This window comes from Coprinopsis cinerea, assembly GCF_000182895.1.
Source record: "Coprinopsis cinerea okayama7#130 chromosome 2 map unlocalized cont3.2, whole genome shotgun sequence".
NCBI lineage: Eukaryota > Fungi > Basidiomycota > Agaricomycetes > Agaricales > Psathyrellaceae > Coprinopsis > Coprinopsis cinerea.
In genome coordinates, this window is record NW_003307543.1 from 576,731 (window position 1) to 604,609 (window position 27,879).

General features: G+C 52.9%; 9 protein-coding genes across 9 annotated transcripts; 4 read left to right on the forward strand and 5 right to left on the reverse strand.

Moving 5' to 3' along the window:
* Window positions 1-5,697: 5,697 nt before the first annotated feature.
* Window positions 5,698-7,944, reverse strand: CC1G_10577 (acetolactate synthase; the record flags this gene model as incomplete). Its single annotated transcript, XM_001832849.2, has 4 exons — window positions 5,698-5,966; window positions 6,019-6,211; window positions 6,266-7,694; window positions 7,742-7,944. 4 exons carry the CDS (start codon window positions 7,942-7,944, stop codon window positions 5,698-5,700), a joined length of 2,094 nt encoding a protein of 697 aa, XP_001832901.2.
* A 1,847-nt stretch (window positions 7,945-9,791) lies between these two features.
* CC1G_10578 (hypothetical protein) lies at window positions 9,792-10,333 on the forward strand (the record flags this gene model as incomplete). Its single annotated transcript, XM_001832850.1, has 4 exons — window positions 9,792-9,912; window positions 9,987-10,122; window positions 10,195-10,255; window positions 10,313-10,333. 4 exons carry the CDS (start codon window positions 9,792-9,794, stop codon window positions 10,331-10,333), a joined length of 339 nt encoding a protein of 112 aa, XP_001832902.1.
* Window positions 10,334-10,888: 555 nt separating this feature from the next.
* Window positions 10,889-12,704, reverse strand: CC1G_10579 (hypothetical protein; the record flags this gene model as incomplete). The annotated part of the gene is made up of 1 exon (XM_001832851.2): window positions 10,889-12,704. One exon carries the CDS (start codon window positions 12,702-12,704, stop codon window positions 11,010-11,012), a length of 1,695 nt encoding a protein of 564 aa, XP_001832903.1. The 3' UTR covers window positions 10,889-11,009.
* A 1,054-nt stretch (window positions 12,705-13,758) lies between these two features.
* CC1G_10580 (hypothetical protein) lies at window positions 13,759-14,001 on the reverse strand (the record flags this gene model as incomplete). The annotated part of the gene is made up of 1 exon (XM_001832852.1): window positions 13,759-14,001. The coding sequence occupies one exon, from the start codon at window positions 13,999-14,001 to the stop codon at window positions 13,759-13,761; it is 243 nt and encodes an 80-aa protein (XP_001832904.1).
* A 745-nt stretch (window positions 14,002-14,746) lies between these two features.
* On the forward strand, window positions 14,747-17,090 carry CC1G_10581 (F-box/WD repeat-containing protein 11; the record flags this gene model as incomplete). The annotated part of the gene is made up of 7 exons (XM_001832853.2): window positions 14,747-14,783; window positions 14,845-14,939; window positions 14,997-15,921; window positions 15,988-16,535; window positions 16,586-16,675; window positions 16,733-16,756; window positions 16,944-17,090. The coding sequence occupies 7 exons, from the start codon at window positions 14,747-14,749 to the stop codon at window positions 17,088-17,090; spliced, it is 1,866 nt and encodes a 621-aa protein (XP_001832905.2).
* A 71-nt stretch (window positions 17,091-17,161) lies between these two features.
* Window positions 17,162-18,885, forward strand: CC1G_10582 (endoglucanase family 5 glycoside hydrolase; the record flags this gene model as incomplete). Its single annotated transcript, XM_001832854.2, has 6 exons — window positions 17,162-17,262; window positions 17,297-17,309; window positions 17,416-17,499; window positions 17,530-17,626; window positions 17,686-18,383; window positions 18,439-18,885. 6 exons carry the CDS (start codon window positions 17,162-17,164, stop codon window positions 18,883-18,885), a joined length of 1,440 nt encoding a protein of 479 aa, XP_001832906.2.
* Window positions 18,886-19,035: 150 nt separating this feature from the next.
* Window positions 19,036-23,520, reverse strand: CC1G_10583 (hypothetical protein; the record flags this gene model as incomplete). The annotated part of the gene is made up of 13 exons (XM_001832855.1): window positions 19,036-19,281; window positions 19,340-19,501; window positions 19,556-19,631; window positions 19,683-19,900; window positions 19,955-20,579; window positions 20,635-20,775; window positions 20,826-20,866; window positions 20,923-20,943; window positions 21,001-21,148; window positions 21,208-21,925; window positions 21,975-21,996; window positions 22,048-22,974; window positions 23,023-23,520. 13 exons carry the CDS (start codon window positions 23,518-23,520, stop codon window positions 19,036-19,038), a joined length of 3,843 nt encoding a protein of 1,280 aa, XP_001832907.1.
* Window positions 23,521-23,746: 226 nt separating this feature from the next.
* CC1G_10584 (presequence translocated-associated motor subunit PAM17) lies at window positions 23,747-24,938 on the forward strand. The gene is made up of 5 exons (XM_001832856.2): window positions 23,747-23,967; window positions 24,027-24,116; window positions 24,172-24,220; window positions 24,346-24,551; window positions 24,638-24,938. The coding sequence occupies exons 1-5, from the start codon at window positions 23,755-23,757 to the stop codon at window positions 24,695-24,697; spliced, it is 618 nt and encodes a 205-aa protein (XP_001832908.1). The 5' UTR covers window positions 23,747-23,754; the 3' UTR covers window positions 24,698-24,938.
* Window positions 24,939-25,162: 224 nt separating this feature from the next.
* Window positions 25,163-26,886, reverse strand: CC1G_10585 (hypothetical protein; the record flags this gene model as incomplete). Its single annotated transcript, XM_001832857.2, has 4 exons — window positions 26,494-26,886; window positions 26,080-26,435; window positions 25,839-26,016; window positions 25,163-25,783 (listed from the first exon to the last, which is right to left on the reverse strand). Exons 1-4 carry the CDS (start codon window positions 26,821-26,823, stop codon window positions 25,163-25,165), a joined length of 1,485 nt encoding a protein of 494 aa, XP_001832909.1. The 5' UTR covers window positions 26,824-26,886.
* Between the last annotated feature and the right edge of the window lie 993 nt (window positions 26,887-27,879).

The window sequence follows — 27,879 nt, forward strand, 5'->3', positions numbered from 1 at the left end:
AGGGCGATGTGGCGCAAGCGAATAAGCCTTGGCGTTGCTGAAGACGTCGGCAAATTCGTGATACTCTTCCGGGACATTGGAAAGATCTGGAGTGTCGGTAGTGCTAGTCGAAGCAGCACAAGCCCGCGAGACGTTGTCTGAAGAAGGGAGAAATAGAAAGCGAGAAGGTCTGCGAACCACTCATGCGAACAGCTCGACGATAGGCTGAAGCGTTCACAAAAGCGATTGGCACAGGGTTAGAAGTGAAAGAAGGAGGAGACTTAGAAGGAGAAGATGAAGACTTGGAAGTAGAAGAAGAAAGGGAAATGGAAGGAGGAATCGACATCGACGAGTCTTGAGGCGAATCTTGAGGTAAAGGAACAATCGGTTCCTGCGGTGATAAATGGTCGGAGTCGAGTGAGTCGAAGTCGATGGGGGAAGGAAGAGAGACGGAAGATTTGGTCGAAGAAGGGACCACGGAAGGCTGAGACGCCTGTGACGGAAGGCTGGATGAAGAAACCGGAGGTCTCGACGTTTGCTGCGACGAGTGAGCTCAAAGAAGAGGGGTTATCGGCCGATTCGAACGAAAGTATCTGACCACGACGCCAGTCAATCAACGGATTGTATCGGCGGAGCCAGTTGTGTCCAAGAATCAGGGGATACGGAGCATCCAGCTTTGTGATGAAGCACTTGAGAAAGAACTCATCACCAGACGGAAAGCGGAGGATGATATCCGCTGCAGAAGTGAGCCAAGTACGAACAGATCCCATCAAGGAGTCTAAGGGGCACTGGCGGAATTTCGTAAAATTGCAAAGTCGAATGAGAATTGACAAAGTCTGAGTCGAGGAAACAGTCCGTACAACCCGAATCCACCAGGGAGTCGAGGTCGATAGGCGAAGACGTCGAAGAATAAACGGAGACCGAAAACGAGAGAGCATGGGGATCGGAGAGAGCAGCAGCATTAAGTCGAACCTCAGGCACTCCTGCTGAGAGGCTGCAGTCAACTGGAGGAGGCGAGGTCAGCAGACTGCTCAAGCTTTTCCCGCAGACGTGTCAGTGGCAGGCTGACCGGCGGAAGCAAAGCGAGCGCGATGTCTAGACTTGGGGCACTCTGACGCCTTGTGCTCTGTGCTGCCACACACCATACAAAGGCTTTCCTTGATACGGCGGGCACGCTCCTCAGGCTTGAGCTTTCCGCTAGCGTCAAGCTTGTCGGCGTAAGGGCGAGGAGGGGCAGAGGACGTCGAGGGTGTCGACGATGAAGTCGAGGGAGTCGTAGACGAAGAAGAAGATGAAGTCTTGTTCGATCTTTCCTTTGGCAGAGGAAGAGGTCGACGAAGACGAAGTGTTACCGGCCGACTGAGGCGAAGTCTTGGTCGAGTTAGATGAAGTCGAAGCCGGGGTGGCCAAAGAGCCAGACGAGAGAGAGGGTGAAGACGAAGCCTTGCCAGATAGCTTGGCTTGGAGGGCCTTGAGGAGAGCTTGATCACGACGAATCTCCTCTTGACGTTCGTGCCACACGTTCGTCCCATGTCGAAGACGACATTCTGCAACTCCAAAAGCGTAGCAGGCCGAGGACGTTTAGCCAACTCGTTCTTGATGCGGTCGGAGAGCCCAGTGTAGTACTGAGAACGTAAAGGCGCTTCGTTCCAGTTGATGCGTGCGGCGAGCTCATTGAAGTCGAGGGTATACTGGTAGGCACGTCCTGTCATCGTCAACGCACGAATTATGCGTTCTGCGTCGCCGATGGGGTTCTTGGGGCCGAAGACGAGAGTCAGCTCCTCGATGAAGAGGTCCAGATTGTCAAACCAAGGCAACGTCGCATCGGTAGTGCGAGCCACATTGATTCGAGATGCGAAGTAAGTGTACGCCTTGCCCTTGAGGTAGGAGAGGGCAGTAGCCACAGCGTCTCTCGGGTGCTTGAAGGTGTGCATGTAGCGACCGAGATAAACTGTAAGCTGGGCGATGAAGGCGTCTAGGAGTTCGGGATCTGAGCCGTCGAAAGGGTCGGGAGCACGAAGTCTAGGGGTACTGGAGGACTGAGACTCGAGTTTCTCGAGAGCCTTCGCAAGGGTACGAGCATTTGACTGCTGACCCTCGACGAGGTGCTCGAGAATGCGACGAAGGACGGGTTGGAAGTCGTTGGAGTCGTCTTGAGCTTGAGTCTCGGAGTCTCCGCCAGGCGGATCGCCAGACGGGTCACCAGGTCCACCACCACCACCATGGTTAGGAGGAGGGTCGCCACCACCGCTGCCAGACGGCGGGGGACCACCAGAGTCGCCACCTGGGGGACCTCCACCACCACCTCCCCTGGGATCAGGCGGATCACCAGGAGGCGTGCGAGGGGGAGAGCCAGAGGGATCAAAGGCGAAAGGGAGTGGATCATCGCCTCCTTTGCCAGAGGAAGACGGATCACCACGACGCGAGTTGGAGACGCGACCTGCAGCACCACTGGGGTTGCCAGACCCAGAGTCTGAGGCGCGAAGACCACCGAAGGCGCTGGTAGCGAGGCCACCAGGGATGCCTAGATGCGAGGCTACGAACTCTTCTTCGCGAGCGTCGTTAGACATGCCGCGTCGAATGGTAGCTTGACCGAGGAAAGACGTAGGAGGTTGCCAAATAGCGGTTGCAGCTATGGCAGGTGATGTCGAATTCGAGATGTAGAAGGGATCGGTGAGGGACTCGTGTCTGGAGTGCGATAAGGGTCGAGGTTGGCCCAGTGCGGACGCTGAAGGAGGAGGGCGAGGGCGACGAAAGTCGTAGCGGTCTTGATCGGACATAGACGTAGACTTGGAACGACAAGACGAAGTATCGAATCCGGAATCTACTGTCAGGAGATGGGCGTGAGTGAAGAGGAGTGAGGCGAAGTCTGAGATGGAGAGGAGACTTCGGGGTCGGAGGTTAGCCTTGGTCTCACGTTATAAGAACGTGTACCCTTCGTCAAGGTTCCTATGGCTGGCTAGGCCGACGGACCGGACGGACGCCTTGCGGCGAGAGCGCGACGTAGAGAGACGACTGGAGCTAAAGGCTCAGCGGTCGAAGACGTGGAGAGAGTTAAGTTAGACTTAGGAATTCGGACAGAGGATTCGATGAGGGGAAAGTCCTAGTCGATGGAGGAGAGGGGATTGAGTCCTAGTCGATGCAGAAGGGAGGATGGAGATCCTAGTCGATGGAGAAGGGAGGATGGAGAGTCCTCGTCGAGATTCCGGATGAGGTATCTACTACAAAACCATACAGTACTTATAGAGGACACGTCTAGAGAATCTTCGACAAGAGAAGTGCGGAGAAACGATGGAGAAACATGAAGGCGAGACTAAGATGTATGAATGAGAAATACAAACGACATGAAGGCGAATCAATCCAAGAACAACACAAGAGAGTCGAAGAAGCTATCTACGAACCAATCACAACATGATAAGAAAGTCTAGAGCAAAGACATGAAGTAGAAAGGTCGAAGACAAGTCTTGAGCAAAGAACATGTGATGAGGAAAGATAAGCCGAAGAAAAGAAAGATAATAACATCGATAAATCAGGAAAGTCGAGATATGACGTACGAGGGAACTTCGGACAACAACAAAGAACGAATACGTCTAAAAAGGGAACATACTTCCAAAGAACAATACAGAGTCGAAGGCTTCGAAATACCAAGCGCGCGCCTAAAGTCCACTAGACTTCCGGAGGATCCGAGATCACGGAAGGAGCCGAGTCGCGCGTCTTGCCTGATCCGGTGAAGTCTAGATCAGTAGACATTGACACGACCGGAGTCTAGGTGGCGGTGCGGCTGAAGACGTTGGGGAAGTCGAGGGTTCGAGTATGGCTGGAAGCGAAAGTCGAGACGTCGGGATGTGAAGTCGAAGTGTCGAAGTCTAAGCCGAGTCTAGGGAAGGCGCGAGTGTATATCAGAGTTCTGCTAAGTGCACGAGCCCTGACAGCTTGCGTGACCCACTAGCGTGCTTTCCGTTCGTACTCCGTATGTTTTGAGCAGGTAAGTAACGGAATGGGTAGGAGAAAAGGCCCAAGGGCAGTACAAGCAAACGGAGACATAGCGCACGAGTTTGTTGAACATTTGTAGAAGAAACGGAAAGATACGGATGCTCCTGGGGTTGTGCGTGAATCGGTATATTTCTCAAATGCGTTTAGGTACATCAAATCCGAGTTTATTCTAAACGGGTAAGTAACGCGCGAAAACTAACGCAGCATCCGTGACTGGGCGTTTGGAGTTGACGGCTGGTGCGTTTACTGACGACGCGCCAGCCGTTTGCAAATCCGTTTATTTTAAATGGGTGCAGGGTCCATAGTGGGAAGGAGTTCTGTACAGACCATGGACCTTGGTATTCGACTTGTGGGTCAGAGTCGTCCAGAGTCACCCATCTTACCCTGGAGGACATTCCACTGAAGGAGGCGAGAAAGGCGAGGGAAGAGTGTCAAAGTTGCACGCTGTTTCTGATAGTGCGCTGGTGACAGGTCTATATACCCTCTCATGATCTACCAACACGGAGTGGCAGGGTTGCATCTGCTTCTGATCATTCTGACTGTCTGGAAGCCATCGTACTCAGGGAGCGCTCGATGTCGATGTAGAAGCTCAAACTGTCACAGCGCTCCATCCTCGAGGCACCATACGGATTGGCTTCTCAGACTTGGTAAACAGGGCTCAGGGCTCAGCTGAGCCTGGTAGCCTGCGGAAAATGAGATCATGCGCTGCTATACAGACGCAAGGACTTGAAGTCACCCGAAACCTTGTTTTCCTGGCGAAATCTTTTCATTTGCTAATTTTAGTCTCTCTGGGAAAATCAGACAGGTAACTGACCTCTTGGGCATCCCGGGCGCCGTCACCCGTGCCTCCTGAGCTTGCTCCAACCCGCGCGAAGCTTAACTTGATGACTCGCGGGCGCATGATCGGGTTTCCGACCACACGAGTGACATGCAGAGAAGATCTAAGGCTGCTTCGATGGTGTCAAGGCCCCAGAATTTGGCTCTTCTCCGAATATCAGCCAAGCCTGGGATCCATATCGGTACCGTCGCCCAATTTGGTCGCGTACCTGCCGCTTTCAGCTGCCAGAAGGATCGGTCTGGACTCTGGATGATCAAACACGAACTGTCAGGGGGCATATTGGGGAGATACATGGAGAACTAGTTCTGAATCTGTCCCAGCGCCACTATCTCCTTGGTCGATGATACTAGGCTGTGCATCCTCCGCCGTTGGTACTGGACCGCCCTTGCGGTCATCGAGCGTAACTGGAAGTGATAACTCGAAAGACGAGCTGACGTTAGATGACGATACCGCTCCAAGCAACGCACCACTACCACTTGGTGTCGGTGTAGGAAGTTCACCTTCGATGGAAGTTTGCAGTTGATTCAGTGTCTGCGAAGAAGGGCACAACTTGGGTTGTCGGAGGGTTTGGAATCGTGCTGCTTCCAGATCCTGTCCGTGAGAGATATCTTGAAGATTCAACGTTTTGACGAGGCATACGAGGATTAGAAGGCCGCACAGCACACAAGGTGCCTCCAACGATTGTCCCAATTACCTCCCTGGAGTCTGTATCAGAGGTCAAATCCAGGCTCCCGGAAGGGTTGAGGGTGAGGGAATGGATTGTTGAGATGTGTTGGATGCCGGAATCATCGCGTCATGATCTATTCAGCCATGTTAAGTACCGCACATGGACACTATCCCGGAAATGTGAGATATGTCGGGAAAGGGAATTCGAGATAGCCAAGCATCTAATCCTTGGTGTGTAAAGTGGGATGGAGCAACTGCTCATGAAGGGCCCGACCTGCAGGTACCATCGGGAACACATGTTCGTCCTTCTCCACGAAGCACTCCATCACCACAGGCTTCGAGTTGTCGTATTCGAGGAACTCCTTCATCTTGGCTGGCAGGTCTTCCAGAGAGTTGCATCTGATCCCATGGACACCCATAGACTGGCCAAAAAGAACGAAGTCTGGATTGATCATGCGCGAGTGGGAGTAACGCTTCTCATAGAAGAGATCTGAGAGAATGTCAGGAACCAGGTAGGGAGTTCCACTGTAACCGTGACGGACCTTGCCATTGCAGAACCATGCCTTGGAAGTCGTTGTTCAGGATGAGGACTTTGACACCGATGCCGTATTGAGCAGCTGTGGCGAGCTCCATAGCCGTCATGCTAAACGACGCATCGCCGTCAATATCGACGACAATTTTGTTGGGAGCAGCAACCTTGGCACCGATAGCCGCTGGCAGACCGAAGCCCATCGTCTAACATGAGGCCTTAGAACAAAAGCAATTAAGAACAAGGGTATAGACACGTACGCCTAATCCACCAGATGTGACCATCGACCGAGGCTGTCTCCACCTAAAGAACTGTGCGGCCCACATCTGATGCTGTCCAACACCTGTCGACACAATCACATCGTCCTTGCGATCCTTCGTCTGCTTCTCCAACTCCTCCACAACCTCCTGAGGCTTCATCCTCTCGCCCTTCTTACTGGGAACATACGTGAATGGATAGTTCTTCTTCCACTTCTGGATATCAGCGAACCACTCCTCTCTCGGTGCCTTCTTGATGTGAGAAACGAGGGCAGCGAGGTTGGCGACGACGTCACCGAGGACGGGGATCTGAGCCTCGACGACCTTGTTCACGTTCTTGGGCTGGATCTCAAAGTGGATGATACCACCGCGACCCTCGCGAGCAGCGGCCTTGGCGGCGGGAGCGAAGGTGTCGAGCTTGCCGGTCACACGATCGTCGAAGCGTGCACCGAGGGCGATGATAACGTCGGCGTGTTGCATCGCCAGGTTGGCGTACGCACTACCGTGCATACCCAACATGTGCAGACTCCGCGCGTTCGTCTCGTCGAACGCACCGAGGCCCTGCAGGGTCGTCGTCACAGGGATGTTGCCCTTCTCGGACAGCTCTGCGAGGAACTTAGGGCCCATGGGGGAGGAGAGGACACCGTTGCCGGCATAGATCACGGGGCGTTGGGCACGGTTGATGAGGTCGGCGGCGCGCTCGACGAGGGCGTGGTCGACGGGAGGATCGCTGCTCTGGAGGAAGCTGTTGGGCAGGCCGAGGTTGACGCCAGGGGTGGTAGCTTTGTAGGGCAGAGGGGTCTTGAGGATGCTGGCGGTAACGTCCTTGGGGAGATCGACGAGGACAGGGCCGGGGCGTCCGGAGGTGGCGATCTTGAACGCCTCGTTGATGCGTCTTGGGAGCTCGTTGATGTCCTTGACCATCACGTTCCACTTGGTGCAGCTTCTTGAGATACCGACGACATCTGCTTCCTGGAAAGCGTCCGAGCCGATGGCAGCAGTCGCTACCTGGCCAGAAAAGACGATGAGGGGAACACCGTCGCTCAGAGCATCCTGCATTGGCGTAATGACGTTCGTAGCTCCTGGACCGGAGGTAACGAGGACAACACCAGGCAATCCCGACACACGGGCATAGCCTTCAGCCATATGTCCCGCACCCTGTTCGTGTCTGGGCAACACAAATCCAAAATGAGGAGAGTTATAGATGGCGTCGAACACTGGGAGGATAGTTCCTCCGGGGTATCCAAAAATATGCTTGACACCGTGTCGAAGCATCATTTCGTGGAAGATTTGCCCGCCCGTCAGGCCAACGAAGGTATGGTCGAGGGCCAGGTTGACGTTCGACAGGGGCGCTTCACACTGGTCTTTCGACGGAGGGGGCGGCGGTTGCTGGATGGCCGCCGCTACGTTGGGGTGTCTACCCATGCAGTCCCTATCAGTATCACTGGACTTCATTTATGACTCGACTTGAATACTTACACAGAGTGAGCAGCGGTCGCGCTGGCAGCAGTGGTTCTACTGATGTTACGCGCGTGTTCGCGCACCCTTTGCTTGGCTTCAACCATCGGCGACGAGGTCTTCCATGCAGTGGGTGAGACCGCGATGGACTTGAGCATTGACAGAGGCGCGGTCATCTTGTGGCTTGGCGTCCGCAGATGGACCTTCGCAGTTGCATAAGACATGTCCCTCGGTGTTTGATATGGTCGACAGCGGTGAGGCCGACTGAGGTGGGGGTTGGTGCGTTGGGGATGTATACCTGGTTGAATTGGGATTGGCGGTCAGCCTTAACGCGCCCTGGGCACCAACAGCTAGGGGGTTTTAGATGCTAGAAGAAAGATATGACTCGGTTCAAGATGGAACTCTCCGGCCGAGCGGAGGTGCATGTCGGCCGGCACCACTAGCAGGTTTTTTGGCGCCTGTGTGTTCGAACGGCTCCCGATGCCTATCGGCCTCCGAAGTCACGCGTCTGCAAAGCTACAACGAGTTGCAGATAGACCGCAGAGGAGACGAGGCTGTCTGCACGAACCGTTGCAGGACCCAGGAGTACTCCCACTCCTCCATGTCCCTCGTGTCCAAGCGAGGTTAGTCAACGAGGGGAGGAAGAGAGCATTTATCAAGCAAGACTCGACGTGACCTAACTGCAGTAGCGCTCCCGTTCGAGCGCCGGTTTGCCAGGAAGGGGCCCGATGGTCAACTTGGTCCTGCCGCTGGCCCACGCTGCCTAGCAGCCAATGTCGGAGAGTCGATATGCATTCAAGAACGAAGGCACCATTCGTCTAGGTAGTTTCAGCGAGCTCAGACCCCTTTAACATCGTTGAGTGAATCGCCTTGCCGTGCGCATTCGTTTTGTTGGTCGCCGCCAGGTCATTGTTCTGGATGTTGCCAAAGAGTTATGATTGCTGTCAGGAATCGGTCTTGTCTCTTCGCTCAGACACTGTTGGATCGTTGGAGTCGGTATGGAGGGTATAGCACCAGCTTGCAGACATAGTTCGCGTCTCCGCGTCGACAGCGATTGGGGAGGAGGCAAAGGTTGTTCTCTGGAACCTTGCTTGGTCGGGCGTAGTGATGGCGCTGATGCAATCAAAGTTGGAATCCCACGCCCGAGATCTTGAGCCGTCCAACCCAACTCAGACCCAACTTGCCCATGTGGACGACTTAGGACTAAGTCTATAGGTGATTCATCGACTAAGGCGATGGAAAGTAGTTTCACCCCACCATTTACCTCCGTTCCACAGAGAGAAATCGACAATGCCATGAAAGTGGATTTCGGACGTGGTATTCAAGTTGCCCGGATAGGTGGCGCACTTTCCATTTGAGGAAGTCCGCGATCTGGCCTTCAGTTTTCGATCAACGCAACGAGATAATGAAAGTGCAAGGTCTAGAGCTTCCTGCGGTCATGCATCTAGCAGATATCTATACCTTTCTCGGCTCATGTAGACCATGGTAACCAGATACTCGCCTTCCTGAGCTCAGGCCCTCCACACCATTCCAAAAACTACGCTCGCACCTTGCGCTACTCTCGAAAAGTCTATGAAGGACATGGTCTGTGTTTGGATATAACGTCAGAGACCTAAGCCAAGCAACCTATTACACCAAACCTCCACCCTCCAAAACCCAGGTAATTTAGATTCCAAAGGATCACTAAATCCACTCCCGACTGGCCCGAAGACCCACTTTCTCGCTACCGGCACCAACGGTCAAAGGAACGCGCCCAAAAAGAGCTAGTCGCCTCCAGGTATACTCCACGGCGCTCTGTACGAGCAGCGAAATGAACTCGTCTGTACATTGCCTCTCCCTCCGACGTGGAGCACCGAGCGCTCCTTTCGTGATACACATCAACATGCTGTGGAAGCTTGTCTCCTACATGACGACTTGCCCTCCGACTAATCTTATTCAGAATCCGTTGGTAGTGGATGATTAAAGGTATATAAGACCCTACCATCCAGGTCATCGAGAAACCAACAAACCGCATCAACTACTCGTTTATACAGCCTACACATTTCGAAACACCTTTGCAACGCACAACAATATGATCTTCACTCACAAACTCGCCGTCCTTGTCCCCTTCATCGCCTCCGCCTCCGCCATCTGCCCTGGCTTCAACTACGGCGTCGGTAACGTTCGAAGTCTCGGGAACGGGTTTAACCGATGTACGCAACCAAACCCAACCCTACAACCTCACCAAGTCCCAGTGGAAGCTAACCGAACTTCTAACATAATATAGGGGACGTCTACAACTCCGCCTGCGAAGTCGTCGACGGATTAACGACCAACCTCAACCCATGCGATACCAGCACATTCGGATGCACTCCCCCACCCATCAAGTTCAACCGCTACACCAACTCGTTCGATGGCTTGATGTACGTTCCAGCCTACTTCTTATTCGAAAAGGCCCCTCGATTGGCTGACCGATTCTTACCTTACCCTCACAGCTACGAATGCCGCCCCGATCCCAACTCTGGTCGATGCGGAGATGATGTCATCTCCGTCTGCGTAAGTCTCTTAACCTTAAGCTTAAGTTTCTCTGCCTAACACACCGTTCTTGGACAGTGCCGAAACGACGGAGGCTAAGCGAGAAGCTCGAAGAAACATTGTCCAAAAACATTTTAAGATTCGAGATAGCGTTATGTGGTCTCGATGTACTTCTGTAGTCAACTTTAAATGTTCCATGCGAATGTGTTCTATTTCTGGATTTCGATCGCGGATTCCGGTAAGCGCCCAATGGACGCCCACGAAACATCGGACTTTTAGGTTCTCAGTCGCCGTCCTCGACTCTTCGTTCGGAAGGGTCGGGTTAGACATTCAGCGCCGCCTACTGGTACCTTTCCCCCTAGTTCCCTCACAGTCACGAGTCTGGTCCTTCGCCCCTCGCTACGTCGAGTCACGAAGCCCGGTGCCCCCACTTCAAGCAACTCCGCAATGCAGACTAGCACTACCCGGCAATCAAAATCGATCAAGTGACGGCAAAACGTGTATAGAGCCCTACAATAGAATAAGTACAAGAGATTTCCATAAGTAACAAACAACATAAAGTGCATAAAGGCCCAAAGCGATCCTGGATAAATAACGTTCAATACGAGTGCTATCATGTTGAGTACTATGTCGTCGTAGAAGTAGAAGTAACCATAAAGAAAAGTCAGTAACAGGCCAGTAACAGGCCAGTATGTAATAAGTAATATCCGCGAAACCAATTCCCTAAATAAAACCGAAACCGATATCCCCAACGATAATAAAGAAAGGTTATAACTTAAACCGTGATTGAAGCAGTGTCCGAAGATGAAGGTGAAACATTGTCCTTTGAAAGCGCGAAAGAGTCTAAAGCCAAATGATACTGATGACCAAAAATGTCGTACGTGAAGAGAGCGTCGAGCGAAACGGAGTTCAGGTGCTCAATATCAAGTCCCTGATAACTCCCCGCGACCCCTTGCCGCTGGAGCTCAGGAAGACGCGGAACGAAGACTTTCGTGTGGTGTGAATCCATCCCAGTGGGTATGTGGAAGATCCTCCCCTCAAGGAAGGACAACAGATCGGCGTGGCGTGCTGCGCACCTCAATGCAACACTCTTGATGGGGAAAGAGGGTGATTGGCGTTGTTCCTCGGTGTGATAGAAGGTGGGGTATGGCACGGGACAATCCAAACGAAGGTGAACTCCACAGGAGGATCGATCGTCGGAGCCAGAGTGGAGTGAGTCCAAAAGGGCATGCATCGCACCAGATGAGAGTCCGCTATCTTCCAAAGATACAGTCACCTCTGGAGACTCGCACTTCTCAAGGAGTCGACTCAGCGCGGCGCCAAGCAATGACCCATCTAACTCCCTCTCGGCGTTCCCAGACGAAACCCCAGCCAATTGAAGTACCTTCAAGAAAGGGAAGGTGAAGTGAGAAGGAACGGCATCGACAAGACTTGCAGCCGCCCCGCGCCCAATGAAGACGAGTCGCTCAAGGGCACGTGGCTCTAACCCATCCTCTGACAACAGCCCAAATGCTGGAACAGCAGCATCGGGGTCCGTCGACTCGACAACCAGTTCCTCAAGCAATGGAAGGTTACTGAGGGCACAAGGTAGGAGATCGAGACAGTCGGTGAGATGCAGAGAACGAAGGTGAGGTGGGAAGGTGTCGAGAGTAACAGGAGTGGTGGGCTTGGAGCGAACATGAAGGCTTTCAAGTGCGGGAAGTGACTCTGGGGTCCAAAACAGGCCGTAACCACGGACATGGAGAGGTCCACGGTCGTCATCCGAGAGGTCCAGCGAAAGACTCTTCAGATTGGTCCATGGTGGGACGACGTCCCCGAGACCTAGAAAGCCCCACGCATACTCCAGCCCTCCCTTGCGAAGACACGCCCTGTGCAGGGGAGCGGAATCAAAATGCCACTCTACCCAATTGCGATCGGTGCCCATGAGGATGTGGAGCAACTGTCCTGAGAAGCTCGCCCAGTTACTGCTTTCGAACTTGCGCAGCACTGGCGTACCCTGCCCCACGATATGTAGACGCAGTGGTGCTCGCTCCCCCGCGCGGTTGAACCATGTATCAGCAAAGTGGGCGAGGTTGGCGGAGAAGTGGTTAGGCTTCCAGAGGTCGAGGTTCAGCTCGAGGCCGCGCCAAAGCTGTGGGGTGGAGAGGGCGATGTCGTTCCATGACGTGCATACCAAGCGAAGAGTGTTGAGGAGGAAGGGGTCTGTCTCGGCGAAGTGGTGTCCTTGACGTCTGCGATCCTGCTTGGCAGTCTCCAGCGCGAAGCGCAGGAAGAGCGCGATGATTTCGTTGGGCACACCGCGCATCGCACTGTGGTCATCGCCCGCGATCAGGCGGCTGGAGACTTGAGGAAGAGACTGGACGACATCGCGGCCGCCTCCAATAGGGGCCCTGGACGCGTCAAATACGCTCTCGGTCGGCAGAAGACAGGGATGGCCTTGAGGAAGCGGTGGGTAGTGTGAGCCCGCCATGGTTACCTGTGGGTGGGACAGCTGTAGCGAGGAAGCTACAGATGGGATAAGTGGGGAGAGAGGGGGGAACCTAGGGGAACCAGGGTTCGGTGCAGGGCATTGAAGATATAGGGTAAGCTTTAGGCGATCGTCAAAAGGTTCGTCATCCATCAATCGGTCCTTGAATATTTCTCTATCGCCCATGTTCCGTTCCGCCCTACATTTTCAGTAAGAACAGGCGACAAACGGCGAGGTTTATCCTGTCACACTCTACGGATGTCGGTCCTGAGTCACTGCAGGCTATTCGCACCCGATCCAGGGTCCTGTTAACATGAAAATAAATCAGCCAATGGTGAAAGTCTCAGAAATGAATTGCTGTGAGAGCTGCCGTTGCCCCAGTCCTAGGCCAAGCATCCAAGTCGTAGACCCCAGGTTCTTCGACCTCGACCCTGAGTCAGAAGTTTCCAATTCCCAAGCCCTCTTCAAATTCAAAAGAACTTTGATCGAATAGGAAAGGAACTGCCAGGAGAACATTTTCGAAGGTTTTCGATTGACAACGCGAGAAACGACATTGGGCGAAAGGCTAGAGCGCAGATTGCGTGGAAAATCGCATTTGATCGCATCACTAAATGGACCAATCAGATAATCGCGTTTGCCTCCTTTTTCGGACGCGTTTTGCGCGTGTCGCTTCATCCTCGCACTTCCTGGAACCTGGTCTAAGCGCTATCTCGGGTTTAAACGATATCGGCTTGTACGAATCTATAACTGGCTCAGATTACGGCTGACCAGAACGCTGGGTCTACTCTACCCGACAGCGTGGCCAGCGGCGCATCTTCTAGAGAAACGGCAGATATACAAAAGTCTGGATCTCCTGAAAGTCTGGTTACTAATGCTGGGTTTCTCGCTCAGACTCCCTTTCGCCAGGAAAACGAGGTCGGCCTTCATCCTCTCTGGCTGATCAACCTGCTCCACCTCTGTCACTACATAAGCCTCCGTGTTTGGCGAGTCTTCAGGGCCTGGGTCGTGTATCGTTGAAGCATCTGTCAACTCAATCTGCAATTGCCACCTTGTTCGCTCAACCCCAGATCTCCTCGATGCCATGTCTCTGAGCCTCATATCCTTTGTATTTAGAGGCCTGTAAAGCATCTTTGATTTGTGACAACACAGCTCGCTGGCTTGGGCCTGCTTCCGCATTCAATCGTAAATCGTCCCAAGCCTGGGTCTCGTCTGTCACATCTTCCTCGAGTAAAGGGGATTGCATCCCAGTCATAATTTTGACCATTCTTGCAACATTCTCCCCAATCTCACTGGCCTTCATCTTTAATCCGGTAAAAGGAGGTGGGCGCAGAGTGCTCCGGGAATGTTGGCCCCATCGTACCCTTCTAAACCGGACACTGGGGTCTAGACTCTCACCCCTCCAAAGTTTGACTAAGACAGGGCAACCATCTGATACTGTAGCACCCACTTCGATGCCCGGATGATATCCGAATTCCAATTAGATGGTAGCTCTTTAATTGATAGTGGTAACGGTATGTTCTATCGCAACCTGATGATTGTTTCCTACCTTACCTTTCTATCTTTCGCACCTTGACCAATAGAACTCTTTCAGTCTTTGTCTCAGTAGGTGGTTCTGACATATCGTGAGGACAGCGCTGTTCGTTTCGACAGACTGTATTCGGAATGATTGAGAAACCGATGCAGGTGAACAACGTTCCCTGCTCTCCGAAGCCTCTCTGAAGACCGGTCTAAGGGAAAAGTCTGCTCTTAACTGCCCCGGGACGAGAATTAAACCCACCCAGTCCTCGAATAAAGTCCCAGTTTGCTCCCATAAAAGCCAGAAAACCTCTCATTGGCTGGAGGCTGCGGATTCGGTTACCAGGTTCCATTATATCGACGGCGATGCAAGGTGATGATGGAAGAGTGTGGCATTTCCGCTTTGTGCACATTCGATCATCCACGTGCGGAACCTATCAGTCAAGGTTGCCATTAACTTTCGCTATGTTACAACCGACTCTATATCTTTCCTTCTTACCTACCTCCACAACACTCTCTTCTGAACAACCATGAACAGCGAGGAACGCGCAACAGACGATGTCGAAGGTGCGTGCTCGTCGTCCCAAAGCCACAGTGGACACGGTGGACTCAGCTTGTTGCCTATTAGAGCTCGCTTGGAAGTTGCTCTCGACGCTCCCCAGGGCTCGCCTAGCAGCGGTCCAGCGGCGTCTCAACCCACTATTGCAGTTCGACATCCTAGGGGTGCGTAGACACCGCTGTTTCATTCTCAAACGTCGCGCTCACTGGACCCTGATTCAGGATTTACCCATTGAACTCGCCCTCCAAGTCCTCTCGAACCTGCCATACCAGTCTCTATTGACGTGTAGCCTCGTCTGCAAGCGGTGGCAGATCCTCGCCAACGACCAAAGCCTCTGGAAACGCCTATGCCGCGCAAACGGATGGGCCTGGCGCCCGACACCGCGTCCACAACCCTTTGACCAGACCCTGAACATGTCCAACCGCGAATGGGACCAGTCGGACGACGAGGGAATGGGCGACTCCGACTCCGACTCTGAAGAAAACATGTATATCAACACCCTCGACGACGCCAAAGCAGAGCTGTCTATGATGTACGCCGAACTCGACTCGGGGTTCGCCTCGACGTCTATGACGATGTCCTTCGTCGCCCCACCGGCGCCCAGCGCCATTGCGCCTTCATTCTCGAATTCATCTCGGCTCAGCAACCGCTCCCGGGGGAAGCAGGTCCGGCATTCTGCGCCGTCCATGCTCAACTCTGTCTCACCCCCTCGCAAACCGGACTACAAACTTCTGCATCAAACCCATATTCGGCTTCGAAACCGGTTCCTAAACTCCTCCTATCGACTATCAGCGTTGCAGACGCGAGGGGCACCAGCGAGTGGCCACACCAATACAATCTACTGCCTGCAACTGTACACAGACCCTGACACTGGTCGCCAACTGTTGTTTACCGGGTCCAGGGACAAAACCGTGAGGCAGTGGTGTCTCGCGACCGGGTTAGTGGAACGCGTTATCAGTAACGTGCATACGAGCTCCGTGTTGAGCATCTGTGTTCACAATGGTTACTTGGCGAGTGCTGGCAGTGACCGGCAAGTCGCGCTATGGGACTTGAGAGCTAATAAGCTTGTGAAGACGATCACAGACCATGAAGACAGCGTTCTCTGCGTGCGATTCGATGACCATCAGCTGGTCTCATGTTCAAAGGGTGAGTGGGGTGGCTAGCTCTTCATTTCAACTCAAAACGCTGATCCCATGGGTTATGTGATTCCAGACCGCTCGATACGAATATACTCTTTCCCCGATCTCACTCTACGCTTCATCTTGGACGAACATCGAGCAGCGGTCAACGCGGTTTCTATATCTGATTCATACATCGTTTCGGGGTCAGGCGACCGCTCCATTCGACTTTGGGACGCCAAAACCGGGAAGCTCCTGCGCACATTCGATAACCACCACTCGAGGGGGATTGCCTCCATTGACTTCATGCCACCTATCATTACCTCCGGCTCTTCAGACATGCATCTACGTGTATTCGACATTTCCACTCTTCAAGGATGGTCGACCTCACCTGAGTACGACCGCGCCATGACCGCCGCTTCATCGAACGTTGCTCCGTTCCCTTTGGATGGAACTGCGGGGTCAGCAGGCCTCTCTTCCGGGTTCCTGTGCCAGTCTTGTGGAAGTGAGAAGAACCCCCGCAGGCCGGGGTCTGCCTCGGGAAGCAACGTTAACCACCATCATCAACACGGTAATCTGGTTAGGACCGTTTCGTTGGGCGATGATTTTGTTGTGAGTGGGAGTTATGATTTGACCATCAAGGTATGTGCTGTTCACGTTGCCTTCTTCTTAGGCTGACAGTTCGGGCATAGGTGTGGGACAAGAACACGGGTAAGCTGGTGGCAGATCTGGCCGGGGGACATACTGGGAGGATATTTTGTATCGACTTTGATTGCACGAAGGTATGCTTTCATTCTTTTCCGTTCCCGTTTCCGTGCGCCTAAATGTCCCTCTCATAGATTGTCTCTTGTGGAGAGGATCAGGTACGTCATCCTTTCAAAGTATCCTGCAAGGTACTGACCCACTTTGTCACAGAGGATATGCGTTTGGGACTTCTCGCATGGTATCGACACTACGTTTTTGCAGCTCTCCTAGGTCATCCACTGTTTTGTACCGGGTTGGCTTTGGTGATAATACTAGCCGTTTGCATCGCTGCTCCAACAACTACAGCCGTTCAAGTCTTCTCCTATCACTCAAGATGGGTATATTGATCTTCCTATTCTCTTCAGTGGAACGGCATCTCAAGGCAAGCGCATACTGAGATACGACGGCGAGCGTCTCGTGGTCCCTCGCAGTCCCGAGGTATCCCCGTTGTAATAGATATAAGGGCGGCGCGGTCGGTTCCTGGAATGAAAGGTGACCCTGCTCGATCACACTTAATTACGACCATGGCTGCAGGCGCGTTCTTGAAAGTGGATGGAACCCGGATTGTGGACCAGGACAACAATGAGGTTGTGTTGCATGGGGCTGGGCTTGGTGGTTGGATGACGTGAGTCACCGTTTGATATGCTGCGGGTGCGAAGGCTGAATGAGCCGGTTAGGATGGAGAACTTCATTTCAGGTATTGCAAGGCAGACTTGACGCTGCGGGAAAGTTAATCTTTGGGCCTCGTTGACTAGGTTTCCCGGCCTGTGAGTTCCAGGTACGCGATGCGTTGGAGGAGACCATCGGCAAGGAGAAGGCCGCTTTCTTCTTTGACAAGGTACACTCTGACGAAGGAATGACCGTCAGTCTAGCTGACAAGGCAGTGTCGTAGTTCCTGGAGCATTTCTTCACGGAGAAGGATGCCATCTTCTTCAAGTCTTTGGGCTTGAACTGCATTCGAATCGCAGTGGGGTACCGACACTTTGAAGGTGCGCATCACTAGCCCCTATCCCCGCATTTAAATGACCACTCACCGTGCTACACCCAGACGACATGAACCCCCGCGTCCTCAAACCAGACGCCTTCAAGCACCTCGACAGGGCCATCTCCCTCTGCGCCAAACACTCCATCTACACCGTCATCGACGTGCACACCGCACCCGGCGGGCAGAGCGGGGGCTGGCACGCCGACGCCGGCGTGCACATCGCCAACTTCTGGAGACACAAAGACTTCCAAGACCGGCTGGTCTGGCTCTGGACCGAGCTCGCAAAGCACTACAAAGACAACCCCTGGATCGCGGGCTACAACGTCCTCAACGAGCCCGCGGACCCGCACCCCCAGCACGCGGGTTTGATCAAGATGTACGACAGGCTGCATCAGGCTATTCGCGAGATTGATGGGAACCATATCATCTTCCTCGATGGGAACACGTTTGCGACGGATTTTACAAAGTTTCCCGAGGATGCGGGGACGAGGTGGACGAATACGGCGTATGCGATACATGATTACGCTGTTTATGGGTTTCCGAGTGCGCCGGAGCCGTATGAGGGCTCCGAGGCCCAGAAGGAGAGGTTGCTAAAGACGTATAAGAGGAAGAGGGAGTGGATGGATCAGAGGGGTTTGTGTGTGTGGAATGGGGAGTGGGGGCCTGTGTATGCGAGGAGGGAGTATGATGGCGATGCGATGGAGGATATTAATGAGAGGAGATATAACGTGTTGAAGGACCAATTGGAGATTTATGAAAAGGTAATTTACATGTACTTTGCGTTCGTTGTGCGAGGCTGACGGGTGTCGACTCTAGGATCGCCTCAGCTGGTCCATCTGGCTCTATAAAGACATTGGCTTCCAAGGGATGGTCTACGTCTCCCCAGACACGCCCTACCGCCAACGCTTCAAAGACTTCCTCGCCAAGAAACACAGACTCGCAGCAGACGCCTGGGGTAAAGACGACCAACACGTCAAGCAATTCTATAGCCCCATCATCTCCTTGATCGAGGACAACATCAAGGATAAATCCCACCTCAAGCTCTACCCGCCATTGTGGACCGTTCCGGAGAGGACGACAAGACTGGCGAGAACGATGTTGGTGGCAGAATACCTGGTGCAAGAGTGGGCAGACTTGTTCCTGGGATTGGACGAACAACAGCTGGAGGAACTAGCGAAGAGTTTTTCGTTCGATAACTGCTTGAAGCGGGATGGGTTGAACGAGGTTCTAACGGCTCATGCCGAAAGGGTCAGCAAGAAATAGTAGATGGGTATGGAATGCAGTCTCTAAAATACATGACAACAGTGTAGGAGAGGATGTTACAACAACAGTACTGTACAACTAGCGTAGGGGATAGCACGCGAAGCAAGAAATATGGACAACAAAGAATGAACAACGAACGATAATCCGAAATCAGTCCGCAAACCTGATTCGCTTCTTTGGAGGTGTAGTTGGGGGGGCAGGAGCCTCGAGTGGTTGAGTGCCATCGCCAGTGTCAATAATGGGGTCGCTGACCCAAACTCTCTTCGTGGACGGCGTTAACTGACGTGCAGGTAATTTGAACGTGAGTTTAGTCGAGGTCTCTGACCGAGGCAAATCGATGAGAGGGAATGGGGTAAATGGCACAGTCTGTGGTGACGTTTCGATGAATCTAGGGTTCTGGACGAGACGTCAGTATCAAAAGAGTGGGTAAACACCAGCAAAGGATAATGCTTACAGCGATAAAGTCCCTCATCCCAGCCTCCTCAATGAGTTTCGGAAGTTTGTCATGGGTATTGTGCAGGGCATGGCGCCGCGCAACCATGTTTTCTTCGTGTGTCCCCTTGATGGCCAAGGTCTTCACAGTGATCGGTCGAGTTTGTCCAATACGATGAACACGCTGTGACACAGGTGTCAGGATGGTTTAGCACAGTAGAGCTATGGCATGCCGCACCTTGATAGCTTGACTCTCCACGTCGGCTTGCCAAACAGGTTCGCAGAAAATGACTCGCGAAGCCGAAACCAGGTTCCTACATATCATCCAGTCAGTCACCTCTCTAAAGTACGATGGAACGACTTACAATCCACGAGCACCATGCTTCAACTCCATCAAGAACACTCGATACTTCTCCGAGGTCTCAAACGTCAACACGAGCTGTTCACGAATCTGCGGGGAGACCTGCGTAGTAAACCGCAGGAACCGCACGTGGATCAACTCGAGTGCTTCGGCGACATGAGCCAGGGTGAGCTCCGAATCCGAAAAAATGAGGAATTTCTCGTTGGCTGCGTGTTGTCGAACCTAGTGCAAGGCATCAATCAGTCAAGTCCCGGAGTAAAAGAAAAGGAGGCCAACCTCGTTTATGATATAGTTCAACTTGCTAGAGGTTGAAGCTCCAATCTTGACGGGATAAAGGCATGACTTTTCAGCCAACCTCGAGAGTCTACTCCCGCCTTCACCAGGAGCTTCAGCTTTAGCAGGACTCAGAGCAAGACCATCCGAATGATCAGCATCCTCCTCCGCAGCACCCTCAATCAACGCCATCGACGCATCCAGCTCAGTCTGCATCTCCTTCAACGTCTCCTTCGCCGAAGCTTTCCTGAGAGCATTATCCGCTGTCTGACTGTGCACCGGCGGTTGCTCGAGTAAGGTTGAGGAATCCCTCTTCTTTCCCTTGCCAGACTTTTTCTGCTGTGACTCCATGAACGCTTTGCGCAGCGCTGCATCGCGAACGGAGACGTGCTGGCCCCTGGTTACGAGGTCTTGCTCACTTGATAGGGGTCTTCGCACTAGCCAGTCATACAGACCAATAAGCCTGTCGGCGTGTAGGAACCCCACAAAAGTAGGGTCTGCAGGATCCTGACTTCCGGGTGTCCTTCTCCATGCGTCATATACGGCTAGCGGCATGGAATGAACACGATACACCACATCTTCATGCCTCTGTACGGCCTTCCACAACGGATTATTCGCAGCAATAGCCCTAGGCAAGAGTCAGACACTCATATCATGAGGTAATTAAAGAAAGGAGGGCTGACACATGTTTCAAGGCATCGTTGAGAAGCCGCAGGTCCTCTGTGGATGCACCACGGTCCAACGCGTTTCTGATGTGCTTTGGGCCGTCAACGTAAAGCTGTTCTACGTTGAACAGTTCATCGTCGACATGCCAGAACATCAACCTGATTCTCTGCGTTAGAAATATCCCCAACGGTCGCGAAAAGGAACTCACTGTGACATGTTCTTCACCGTCGTTTGTAAGTGATCGGTGTTCTACCATGGAGTAAGATAAGCAGTCCTGCGAAAATTACAAATACAAGGGTACCAACAGACGGATGGAAGAGATAATCCTGTCAAAGAAACGACGAATGAGAGCGTGAACTTCAAGAGAAAATCAAAGAACCGACCTGGTCTTTTCGTTCCGAGTCAACTGCGTTGATGGCGATAGCAGCCTGAAGATTGTTATACGAGATCACCGCCAACGGGTCGAGCTCCAACAGAACAGACTCGTGCGTTAGGGGCGGGAGAATCACGTCGTCTTCTACATCTTCGACTCTAACATGGGAACAACAACGTCAAGGTTTGATTAGGATCAAACAAGGCGACCAACTCACCGATGTCGTATCATGGTCATATTCATGATTTGCGAAAGGACGGTGATAGCGCCTGGTCGAGGACCCAAAGGATCCATGAGCGCATCGGTAACATGCGTACTCATGAGTTTATGATCGCTAGCGAATTGAGGGACAGCGATGAAATGGGTGATCATATTCCCCAGCTTCCGCAGGTCTTCCCGGTCGTAGGTCTTCCAAACACGACCAACTGCGGTGTCGCACGGTCCGGGGGAACTATCATTCGAGCGAGAAGAAGCTGGTGATTCGGGTTCGGTAGATGGTAGATAATCGATTTTGCGGCCGGCGGCGAGGTTGGCGTTGATGTCGAAGGTGCTGAAGTTCCCGCTGACGAAGGTATCATGGGTGTCGACATCCATGGGTATGGATTCATCTTCCGAAGGATCCATGCTCGGCAGTTCCTCTATCGTGCGCTTGCCGAGACCAAGGCCCAATAAATTGGTCGTGGGTGTGCCTGTGACGACCCACCTCCTCTCCACGCTGAGCAGTTTGGCAAAGGGCGTGAGGTTTGTGGTCAAGGAAGCAGAGACGTGCCCCTCGTCGATAACGAGTCGTTTCCATCTAATCTGGAGAAAGGGAGACACATCCTGAACCTGACACTTGCAGTCCGGAACCCTTGAGCCTGGGATTTCAGGGCATTCGCAGAGTTTCCATGAATGCAACTTGGAGATGGCTTTCTTCGCCGATTCGGCAGTGAACCCTGCAGGAAAGAATCAATTTAGCAGATAGGTCAACAGGCCTTTGCTTACGGGGGTAGGTCATCAAGATAATCTAAAGAGTCCAGGTCAGCTATTGCAAGAGCACGAAAGAGAGGAGACACACGTCGTAATCTGAGGCCAATTCCCTGACAGACGGAACAGGTGTGGTTGTTCGCAGTATCAAAACACGTATGGGAGCCTCGACATGCTTGCTGATCTCTCTATCCCACTGACTGAGGAGATTTGCTGGAACAACCACCAGGGTTGCAGCCGACAAGTACATACGCTTCGGGGCAGCATCGTTCTTCCGTCTTCTGCTTCGCGCGAGGTCGAGTGGGTCCCCGTCATAGTGGAAATAGAACGGAACTGTCGCCTTGCGCAATTGGTCCAAAGGGAGGTTTTCGAGCCTTTCTTCCAATTCTTCCGCCTTCTCTGCCTGACGTCGTTCTGCGAGTGTGTTGTAGTTGCAAATAGCGTCAACCGGGGCGGTGCGACTGCGATGAAGCAGTAACTCAACCAAGGACGGAACCCTGTCCCCTATCGGCGGGTCTTTAGACCCGAACCTCCCGCGAGCTCGCACGCATTCCGTCGAAGGAAAAGTTCTGAAGGAAAGAGGGGTTAAAATAGGCCGGTCGTCTAGCAATGATTCCTCTGGCTGGGGGAGTTGCCTCAATGTCGCAAGAATAAGGCCAATAATCATGACCGTCTTCCCAGTACCAAGCTCCTCGCAGAGGATCCCGCCTCGACAAGGCAGAACCATCTGTTTCTCCAGCAGGATCTCCATCGTTCCCGGTTGGAAGTAGAAAGACCGACCTCCGAGGTCAGTGAGAGGGACGTAGACAGGGCTCTTGACGCTCCGTTGGTCCAGTTCGCGCTGCAAAAGAGCAGCGACTGATTGTCTTTGGTAACGATAAAGCTTGCTTCGAAGTCCGAGGCCCTCCAAGTTATCATCATGGTCCAGCAGGCGAGACGAGATCTCGCCGTATCCTGGTACTGGCGTTGGGTCTGGCGAGGAAAGACCGCTATAGATCTCAGCCAGCGTTCGAGAGTCCTGGAAGACAGTAAGTAGCAGTCAAGATGCAAGAGGGCGTCGACGAACTTTGGAATTGGGGAAGACGTTCCCCTCGACAACCTTTCCCTCGCCATCCCAGTCAGCTACCAGCTTCGGTATCAAGTTGCGCATAAACCGGCGCCCAGGCACCATAACGCCCTCCTTCCTATTCCTCAGCACACCCCTCGTGCCCGCCAAGTCGTAAGGGATAAGATACACCCTAATGACCAGCTTCTGATCCCCAACAACATTGTACGTCGCGTCCACAAACTGGTGCTTCACCAGAAACTCGAGGTCCTGGCACACCTTGACGTCCACGAGATTGGTCAAGGGGAGAAACGGCGAGGTGCCTTTGTAGGGGTGCCAGCCGTCCCCCGCATGCTTGTGTTCGCAGTAGACTTCTGGGCGGACGTCGTCGCCCAGTTGTACGGATATCGTCCCCGCCTTGAGTAGGTTGTCGAGTTGGAACGGGTCTTGAACCTGGCTCGGTGACTCGGACGGCCCTGGACCAGAGCGACAGTTTACGCAGCACGCCTGGCACGCCATGGTAGAAAAGATAGGGAAAGGGTCATAAGCATGAGTCGATAGTTGGTTTGCACAGCAGTGTCCAGATGCTAAATTGATTGGGCGCTCACCGTCGCCCATCACGGTGCCGAGCGTGGTCATTTTCACTCCTTACCCGATCGGGAAATTTGTTCCCGTCAACCAAAACACGGCTCGTCATCGTCCCGTCCCGTCTGTCGTTTGGCCAAGGCGAACACGACCCACAACGCACAAACCATGTCGCTGTCGATATCCCGACAAGCAGCCGCAAGGCTCCAAACTACATCACGAAATACCTCGCTCAAGGCGTCAAGACTCTCGAGGGGCTATGCAACCGCAGAATCGACCACAGCGAAGCCTAACGCGCCTCCTCCCAAGGCGCCCGCGAAGCACGACCTCACCTGGCCGGAATATCTCGCTATTAGGAGGGGAAGGAGACGTTGGGAAACGGTACGCTGTCTTTTTGAGATTGTTGGTGATATGTGTGTTGGCTGACGGTAAAGGTGTAGGCTGCGACCATCCCAGCAGGTCTGCTCGGATTCGGTTCTGGACTCGCATATTTTGGTTCTTTAGAGACTGACCCTCTGAAACCTATCTTCGTGTGTTCCAATATCCTTACCCACCTCCCACCCAAAATCCTAACGAAAACAACAGGGAATCGACCCCTTCATGGCATACGGAATCCTCACCGTCGCGTGCCTCGGTATGTCATGTCTCTCTGTCACCTCCTTCTGTCCCCTCCCTCCAACTCCCCAATCCCAATCCCAACCGCAATCCCAATCTGTTTCCAACCTTTCCCCCTTGCTTACCTCTATATTCTCATAATAGGTGCCGGCGTCCTAGTAGGCCCTTCAATCGGCGGTGCACTCTGGCGCTTCAGCCACCGTCACCAAGTCCACCTAATCGACGCAAAAGAACGAGAATTCCTCCGCCGCATCGCAAAGAACCGCGTAGACGCATCCTTGCAGAGCCCCACAGCTCCCGTACCAGACTACTACGGCGAAAGAGTTGGATCTCTGCACCAATACCGACAGGTACGTTTTTACCATCTCTCTCTCTCTCTGTTGGAATGGAAGTTTACGAGTTGTGGTGCTTACCTTTTACTTCTTCTTCGTTACAGTGGCTACGAGACCAGAACAAGTACAGGAGGAAGGTGTTACTCCCCGAAACACAGGATTAGAAACGTATTTATCACCTCTCCTCTTCGCGACTTACATCAATGCAGACTAGATTTTCCACCACCTCTCCGTTCGTTATCTTTGGATGGTATACTACCTACCCTCCACTCCCTTGAAATGGACTTGTCAAAGGTGCCCATGCCTCAGTTCGCATGATTGCCAATGGGATTAGAAAGCTCTCAGACACCTGTGGAAACGGAATGAATTGCGTTGAAGCTCTAATCATAACAACATGAACTATTCCTAGACCCCCGAACCCGATGGTACCGTCGTAAGAACTGCATAAAAATAACATAGCAAATGCGAATGCGAAGCGAGTCCATATAAATAGCAGTGTCCATAAGCACCTCTAGAAACCTTGAGCCAAAATATGCCAACAACAAAAGACGAAGAACGAAAGCATGATGAAGAAAGGAAAGCGATAGCAAAAATCTAATGGGGCGACCAAAAAGAAAGCGAGAAAGACATCAGAAGAAAGGCACTTCAACCTCCTCCCCATCGTCCCAAGACTCGGTAACAAGCTTAATCCCAATACTCGACCGAATATCCTTCCACGGTGGATTCGACGACCCAACACTCAACGCAACAAAATCATTAACCTTGAGATAACTCCCAGCATGAAACCCACCCGTCTTCGTATCCGGATGTGTCAAGAGCGGATACTCCCTCATCAACTTCTCCAACCCCTCCCCAACTTTGAGCGTCCCCGTCCAACTAATATACTCCTCCCGGCAATCGACGGGAAGACGATAGCTATCCGTCATCACCGGCGGAACAGCCTCGAGCTGGGCTTCCCCGATGATAACGTTTTGAACGCGGATTTTGCCTTTGACTTCGAGTCGGATTTGGCGGAGGAGGAAGACGCGGAGGGAGGTGGACATCTCGCCCTGGAGTTTTTTGATGCATGTGGAGGGTTTGAATGAGGTGGGGCGAGATGAAGAGGTGTGGGTATCGTTGGGGGATGTGAGGGTATCCTTGAGGGTATCAGGCGCAACCAAAGCCCGAAGAGAGTCGACTCTTCCCGAGAGCTGGAGGTGGAATGGAATGGAATCCGACAACGCATAGACACGGGGATCAGGTACGAAGATCTGCAACACCAGACTCAGCAACTCGTCTCCCAAAGCCACAACACCAGATACTCACATTAGCAGTCACAGGCTGGAATTCAGCGTTTTTCCCTCGTGGAGAAGGAACATCAATCGTGGATGTCGATTGGTACCATTGGTCTGGTAACATTTTGATGAGTGCCAACGACCCATTACATGACGAAATGGGTTGCTGACTGCGTGTCCGAGGCCAGTAATCGAAAGGAATGAAGATACTAAAATAACCAACCAATACTTGTCAGCACTGTCACGGGAGAACCAAAAAAAACACAACATACTGTTTCGTCTTCTCCAACAACGAGAACCCAGAACCAAGCTTCGGGGTTCTCTTCACAGTAATTCGAAGCCGATAAGAACTCCGCGCAAAGATGCCAGATTGGCCAAAGTCGAGAGTTTGGAATGTAGGCGGGAGCGGGTGGGTTCCTGTGGAATCCTGGTAATTCTTGGGCAAGGGCATCGCAAAGGCGAGTTGGTTTGGGCACTTGGAGGGCATAACCATATCCGATTCGGGCCCGTTGTGATCTCGATTCGCGCGGGGAGGCTGCTTCTTCCATAGAGTTGTGGTGGAATGCACTGTCTTAATTGTCGTGTTGTTCGTGCTCTCGGCTACGCTGAGGTCAAGCCGGCCTTCGATCTGTCATGCGAAGAACGCGCTTAGGAGGAGGTGGGGCGTGACCAGGAAGTGGACTTACCAATACCGAGACTTCGAGAATGCGGTCTGCGTCATGGAGGGTGATGCAACCACTGACGATGCCGCTCTGTCTATATTCCGGCGTCTGGGCGTTGTCCTCCTGGTTGTATAGAAGGATGGTGGTTTTGCCTTGACGTTTGGTGTAAACACCGTCGGGGAGGAACCAGGACTGACCGACGCGAGGGGTGTACTGCAGAGACTGCTCGCCCGTGTTGGGCAAGTCAGAGTAGAGGGGAGCAGGCTGCGAGGGAGTGTACGGCGGAAGCGACTTGGAGGGAGAGACGGAGAGGGGCGTGTCGCCGAGGCGAGAGGTAGAGGTCACGGTCGACATGATGTACGCGTGACAGAGGGTAGAGATGCAAACACGAAGAGGCACGCCACGATGAAAATCTGGGATGGGCTCAATAAGTACTGGCAAAAAGCCAGGCATCTTTATATATGCTCCACGGTCCGCCTATCAGGGAACCTTGTCAGTGACGATGGTGTCCAGTTCTAAATTTTCCAATATCCATAAGAGGGTACAGGAGTTGACTCGGATCATGAGGCTAGGTTCAAGCGCGCAAGGGAGACCTTGAACCCTGGCAAGCTGACAGAGCAAACAGGGGTCGGACACGCCTCCCGGCCACCTTCTTCTGTATTTAGGATGTTAAGCAACCGCGATCTTTAATTCCTACTATAAGAATCAACTAAAACTCACGATGAGAACGCAACCCATATACAGGAAAATGACTCGCCCAAAGGTTCGAGGGGTCGAGGGCCCAAAAAGTGAATCTATGTTCCGTCATATTTCCTTCCGCCCAGATCTAGCTTTTGATGGAAAATCGTTTTGATGGCACTGAGAGGGGCGCTCGGCAATTTTTCCAGGCGCTTCGAACGTTCACCAAGAGCCTCGAGGAAGTAAATTTTCTGTCGCGTTGTAGAGCTCATGTTCCGCCGGGAGGTGGAGCTGGCGCATCGAGAGGCATGGCCACCGTCGTGGTACACATTGTCCACGCCTCATCCATTCCCGGCGTCCACAAGTTCATACAGGCCTAGGCGGCGGAATAGTTGATTCTGATTTCTGAACCACAACGTTGCTGAGACCCAGAGGGGGTGTCCACGCTCGCCAACGTGTCGTCATCCGTCTCCCAGACACGCCATCGAATTATTCGTATTTGGTACTGAACAATTTGTCACTTGAGGCGAAATTTCAGCTCTAGACAATCGGAAGAGCGGCGGAACGATGGTATAACACAACTTACTGCTTATAGTGAGAGAGTGAGAGGGCGGTGGTTGTAGTATGAGTACAAGTTGTGTCACCACTCCGTCACCATCGCTCGCATCGAAGACGGCAAAAACGGGTCCAATATCCGTCCTCCGCCTCTCCTCCGCCCAGCCCGGATACCAC

Coding starts and splice junctions, on each gene's coding strand:
- CC1G_10584 (XM_001832856.2), top strand. CDS start 23,755: ATGTCGCTGTCGATATCCCGACAAGCAGCCGCAAGGCTCCAAACTACA. Junction 23,968..24,026: donor GAAGGAGACGTTGGGAAACG/GTACGCTGTCTT, acceptor GTAAAGGTGTAG/GCTGCGACCATCCCAGCAGG. Junction 24,221..24,345: donor CCTCACCGTCGCGTGCCTCG/GTATGTCATGTC, acceptor TTCTCATAATAG/GTGCCGGCGTCCTAGTAGGC.